A 5157-nucleotide genomic window follows, 5' to 3' on the forward strand; every position below is an offset into this window, starting at 1 on the left:
AAAAGTAGTCACTTTCTGAGATCTGTATTGAAGTCGTTTTGAAAAGTAGTCACTTTCTGAGATCTGTATTGAAGTCGTTTTGAAAAGTAGTCACTTTCTGAGATCTGTATTCAAATCTTTTCAAAAAGTTGTAATTTTGGAGGATCTGTGTTCAAATAGTTCTGGTCACCTCCAAAGTTCCTATTTGTTCCCCTGGAAAGAGTTACATTCCACAAAGCAGAGTTACAAATAGAGTTATCCCAGGTCTGGTGTATAGAAGTTTTGGAAGGGGATTTTAGACTATTGGGAGAGGTATTTTTGGGTAGAAAGTTAGACATCAAATTGAGTTTCCATCCGTCAAAGATAACTAAGGGAAAAGGGGTAAAAAAATTAATACATATAGTTCTAAAACTCACTCTATCCATCCCGTCCCTCTGTCTCTCAGCAAGTTCTCTGCCATCATGAATGAGCAGGAGCGTCTGGACTACAAGAGGGAGTTTGACCGGGACCACCTGGAGTACAAAGAGCTGCAGGCTGAGCTGGATGACCTCAACATGGGCCTGGCTGACCTGGACAAGGAACTGGACAGACAACCAGAGGGCAGCCCACAGTTCCTGGTGAGGACTTTAGAGATACTATATAAATATTATATGGTTTTCTATTCATGTTCTATTAAAGTGTCTGTGTGAGTCAATAGCTATGTTTCGATGAATTTGTCCAGTGATTTCTGTTGTTGCCGCCGTTCGCATAGAAAATAGATTCAACAATTGCCTGCTAGGGTGTGTTTCAATGTAACCATCTTGTGTCTATAAAAACTGCTGGATGTAATGACGTCACTCCTGCAGTAACCAGGTTTCCATCCAACTTTTTGATAGGAGTAAATGTCAGATACAGAATGTAATGACAGGCCTGATGGAAACAGAACATTTGTCGGTAAACTTTTCAAATGTCGACAAAACAAAATACGCTAGACAAGGGGGGATTTTTTTGTCAGTAAAATGAATTAGGTGAGAAATGTCAGTGGAAACACTTTTTTTATGTGCAAATATTGATAACCATAATATCGAAGTAAACTCTGAGTCACGCGATGACATTTTGTGTGGTCCTCCCACTACGACTCGGGAAACCATGCAGTTTTATTAGGCTACAGATGAAATAAATTATGAACTTCACAGTGTGGTGAAAGTGCAAGGTGATGAGCTTGATGCTCCTTTCCAATAAATATCGAGGGTCTTATTGTGGTGACATGATGATCAATGCTTGGCTGCCGTTTGACAAATACAAATAATCTCTCTCTTCTGTCCATAATAATCTCATCATGTAGGCCATATGTGTCAAACGCATTCCACGGAGGGCCCGAGTGTCTGCGGGTTTTCGCTCCACCCTTGTACTTGATTGATGAAATAAGGTCACTAATTACCTGGTTGTCTAGGTCTTAATTGAAAGGAAAAAACAGAAACCCGCAGACACTTGGCCCTCCGTGGAATGAGTCTGACACCCCTGATGTAGGCCCTTCACTCAACTCAGGACTTCAACCAGTTCCACTGCATTTTTCCATGGTTCCCCTCTAATCAGGAACTGATTTAGACCTGGGACACCAAGTGTGTCCAATTCATTATCGGGTAGAACAGAAGACCAGCAGGCTCCTGACCTTGTAGGGTTGAATACCCCTGCTGTTGGCTAGAACGCACGTGCCAATACCAGAGTGGGTACACTCGCTATAAAATGCCAAATATTTGGTGAGAAAACCATCAGTAGAGTTAAATGCGATGGAAACTTATTTAACTTGTATTTTTTTATTTGGTACATGGGAACGTAACCGCAAAAGGTATTTTTATGTGCACTACTTCATCACGCACAGTCTTATCCACAACAAGTTAATTTGATGGAAACATCTCTGGTGGGAAAATGCGCATATTGTTTTTATTGTGGATTTTAGAATGTTCACATGGAAACCTAGCTACTTTCAAATAAAATGTGGGCAAATTACACATGAATAAATGTATGCCCTCCCAAGTATTTGTTTCATGACTCAGGTAACCCCTGTGAAAGCAAGCATGGATAGAATGCAGTAATATTTTAATATTTGCCATATTCTAATAATTTTCATGTGCCATGGTGAAACTTGCACTCCTGTAGATCTGAAAGAATCAGATGGTGAAACTTACCAGCCAACCAGAAAAGCAAGGTGAAGCAATTCAGGCATTTTTGAAAGTCAGGAAAATCTTTGTCCTGCAAAGGAAAACATTTTACAGTTGAAAATATATATTTTGCAAGCAGTAGGCATTTAGAATTTAAAATATGGAGTGGAGCTTTATAGTTAAGTGATGACATCACGTGCCCGCGTACCTTCAAAATTATAATTTTTTTAACACTGGTTTCCATAATAATTTGTCACAAAGAAATTGACAAAAGAAATCCACCCATCGAACGGATACAAATGTTGTTGATCTTCCGAAAATGTCTCCTAAATCTGCCGTTTACATTACACGTCGCAATGATTTATTTTGCGACATTGCTTTTGTCCAATAAACCTGGTTCAATGGAAACCTGCCGATTTAAGGTGACAATGATGACATCCTTAACACAATTTCAAAGAAACTGAGAAATCTGAATCGTAAGTTAAAGGTAGACTCAGCGCTACAAATGTCGAAAGTACTTTAGCATATCGGGCCGACTTCCACAATAAGAAAGTGTGACGCCTAATTCTCTTTTTTTCTTTCCTTAAAAACAGGATGCTATGGATGAGTACACCCGGCTGAAGAATATGAAGAAGGTATGTTCCACAACACCGCTATTACCTTTTTGAGTAACATATATTTTGTGAGCGTTTGATTCAACCAATCAAACAAACCACAGTACTGTAGGTTTCAACATGTTTTTAAGTGAACCTCTTATCTCAACAGTCCCCAGACTATCTGCTGAAGAAGAAGAGGTGCAAGCACCTGAAGGCCAAGCTGTCTCACATCAAGAGGAAGGTCAGCGAATATGACCGCAGACCCTGACCTCTGACCCCAGTCCAGAGCTGACTCCACCCCCTGTCTGTCCAGGAAACTGGCCCCAAAAGAAGGAATACCATAATGGGAGAGGGATCCAGAGAAGGCTTTTTTTTCCCTCTCAATGTGAAGTCATATGAACTGATTTTAAGAGAGATCCTTCTCTGAATGTCTAATCAAGATTTTTTTTAAATCTTTTTATTTCAATAATGTTATCTATTTTTAAGATGGATGTTGAAGTTGAGTTACAACCCAATACACCCATACACCCATACACCAGTATCTTAACGTGGTGCTGCCAGAGGATTCTACCCATAGCCGCAGGAAGTAGGGATGCTGAGGGTGTTGTGATGTGGCTCAGTGAGAGCATGGCGCTTGCAATGCTAGGGTTGTGGGTTCAATTCCCCCGGAGGTCCAGTTCGAAAATGTATGCCCTCACTACTGTAAGTTGCTCTGGATAAGAGCGTCTACTCAAATGGAAAAGGATTTAATAGACCACTTCAGTTTTCACATGGAAATAAGTTGCATTTGCAAAAGTGTTTCAAGAAACTGGAAAACATATCAAGGCGAGTATTTTTCTATTTCACAAGTATTATCAGATTCAACTGTTTTGTACAGAATTTTTTTTATTTTTACATTTTTTAAATGTTTAGTCATTTAGCAGACGCTCTTATTCAGAGCGACTTACAGTTAGTGAGTGCATACATTTTTTATTTTTTTTTCCATACTGGCCCCCCGTGGGAAACGAACCCACAACCCTGGCGTTGCAAACGCCATGCTCTACCAACTGAGCTACATCCCTGCTGACCATTCCCTCCCCTCCCCTACCCTGGACGACGCTGGGCCAATTGTGCGCGGCCCCATGGGTCTCCCGGTCACGGCCAGCTATGACAGAGCCTGGATTCGAACCAGGATCTCTAGTGGCACAGCTAGCACTGCGATGCAGTGCCTTAGACCACTGCGCCACTCGGGAAGAATTATCAGAATCAAGTTACAAATGCTGGTAAACACTCAAAATACATTTAGTTTAAAAAATAAATCACAAAAGCAGTGCACTGGGCCTTTACTAGTCCTGTATTAGCAGACCTATATAGACTCTTCCAATGGACCCCTCCCCTCCTGTCGTCACAGCAACCCCACCCCCAAACTACTTCCCGCGACTATGATTCTACCTCTAATATCTACAGTTGAGCAGCCTCTGCCGAGTCCCCAACAATCGGATGTTCCAGTTTTGGAAAGAGAGCCTGTGACTCGACTTCCGCTTTTGGACATTAACAAGGTGACCAACCATCTTAACTCCTCCTCCACATTTACTGGATTGGTTGAACAGTGCAGAAGAGACCCTCCCCACAGTTTTTGTTCCTTTTCATAAAGACCAGTATGTGGAGGATCTAGTTTCATGCGTTTATTTTACGCCTGCTACGTTAGGTTAACAGGTGGGTAATGATGGTTGGCGCAAAATGCTAAAGATTAAGATTAGAGCGCCCTCTAGGGTATAGATACGGCACATGACATGGCCAATTATCATTTTTTACGTTTGTACATTTTAGTTGTTTTTAAGAAAGGTTCTTAGGGGATGCGCCTGTATCCAAATAAAATATCTTATCGATAAAAATAAATACCTGGTGTGTGCTTATGGAATTGTACTGTTATCAGTTTTTACAAATTCATTTTGTAGCTGTCTTTTACAGACATCCGGGCACAGCATGTATAGTAAGCACCGTGCACTGTATAGAAAGCAAATTAACAATGTTTTCCCTTTTTCTTACCTTGATCTTTTTGTGAATTTCCAAAAATGTTTTGGCATGTAAATTGTAAAGTTTTTTTTTATTTTTATGATAGTCTGAGGTTAAATATTGGCCATACAGATATGCAGGCATGTAAGTTACTACCATGGTGATGATGTACAATGTATGATTTATATTGTGTAAATGATTTTCAATAAAAATATGAAAATACACAATTTGTTTTTATTTGCGGCTTCAACAAATATTATTTTAATGAGATCTTATTGCTGTCTAAGCAGCTGTCAACTTCAATACTTAACTTTAAACGTTTTTATTGACAATCGTTTCAGGCCATTTACATGCAATTTATGAATTCAACATCCACAAAAACATGAGTTTACCCATTGCTCCCAAAACAATATCTGAAAGCGGAACTGTTTTTAGAGCATGCTTCC

General features: G+C 40.0%; 1 protein-coding gene across 1 annotated transcript in view; it reads left to right on the forward strand.

Annotated features, from left to right (window-relative positions):
* LOC121587392 overlaps nucleotides 1-3636 on the forward strand; it is a 43057-nt gene extending 39421 nt beyond the window's left edge. Inside the window, exons 14-16 of the mRNA XM_041904279.2 lie at nucleotides 425-596; nucleotides 2714-2755; nucleotides 2886-3636. Coding sequence (XP_041760213.2) covers nucleotides 425-596; nucleotides 2714-2755; nucleotides 2886-2984 — 313 coding nt within the window. The 3' untranslated portion in view covers nucleotides 2985-3636. The remainder of the gene's footprint in view (nucleotides 1-424; nucleotides 597-2713; nucleotides 2756-2885) is intronic.
* Nucleotides 3637-5157: the final 1521 nt, after the last annotated feature.

Source organism: Coregonus clupeaformis, chromosome 18 (assembly GCF_020615455.1).
Source record: "Coregonus clupeaformis isolate EN_2021a chromosome 18, ASM2061545v1, whole genome shotgun sequence".
In the NCBI taxonomy this organism is placed as follows: domain Eukaryota; kingdom Metazoa; phylum Chordata; class Actinopteri; order Salmoniformes; family Salmonidae; genus Coregonus; species Coregonus clupeaformis.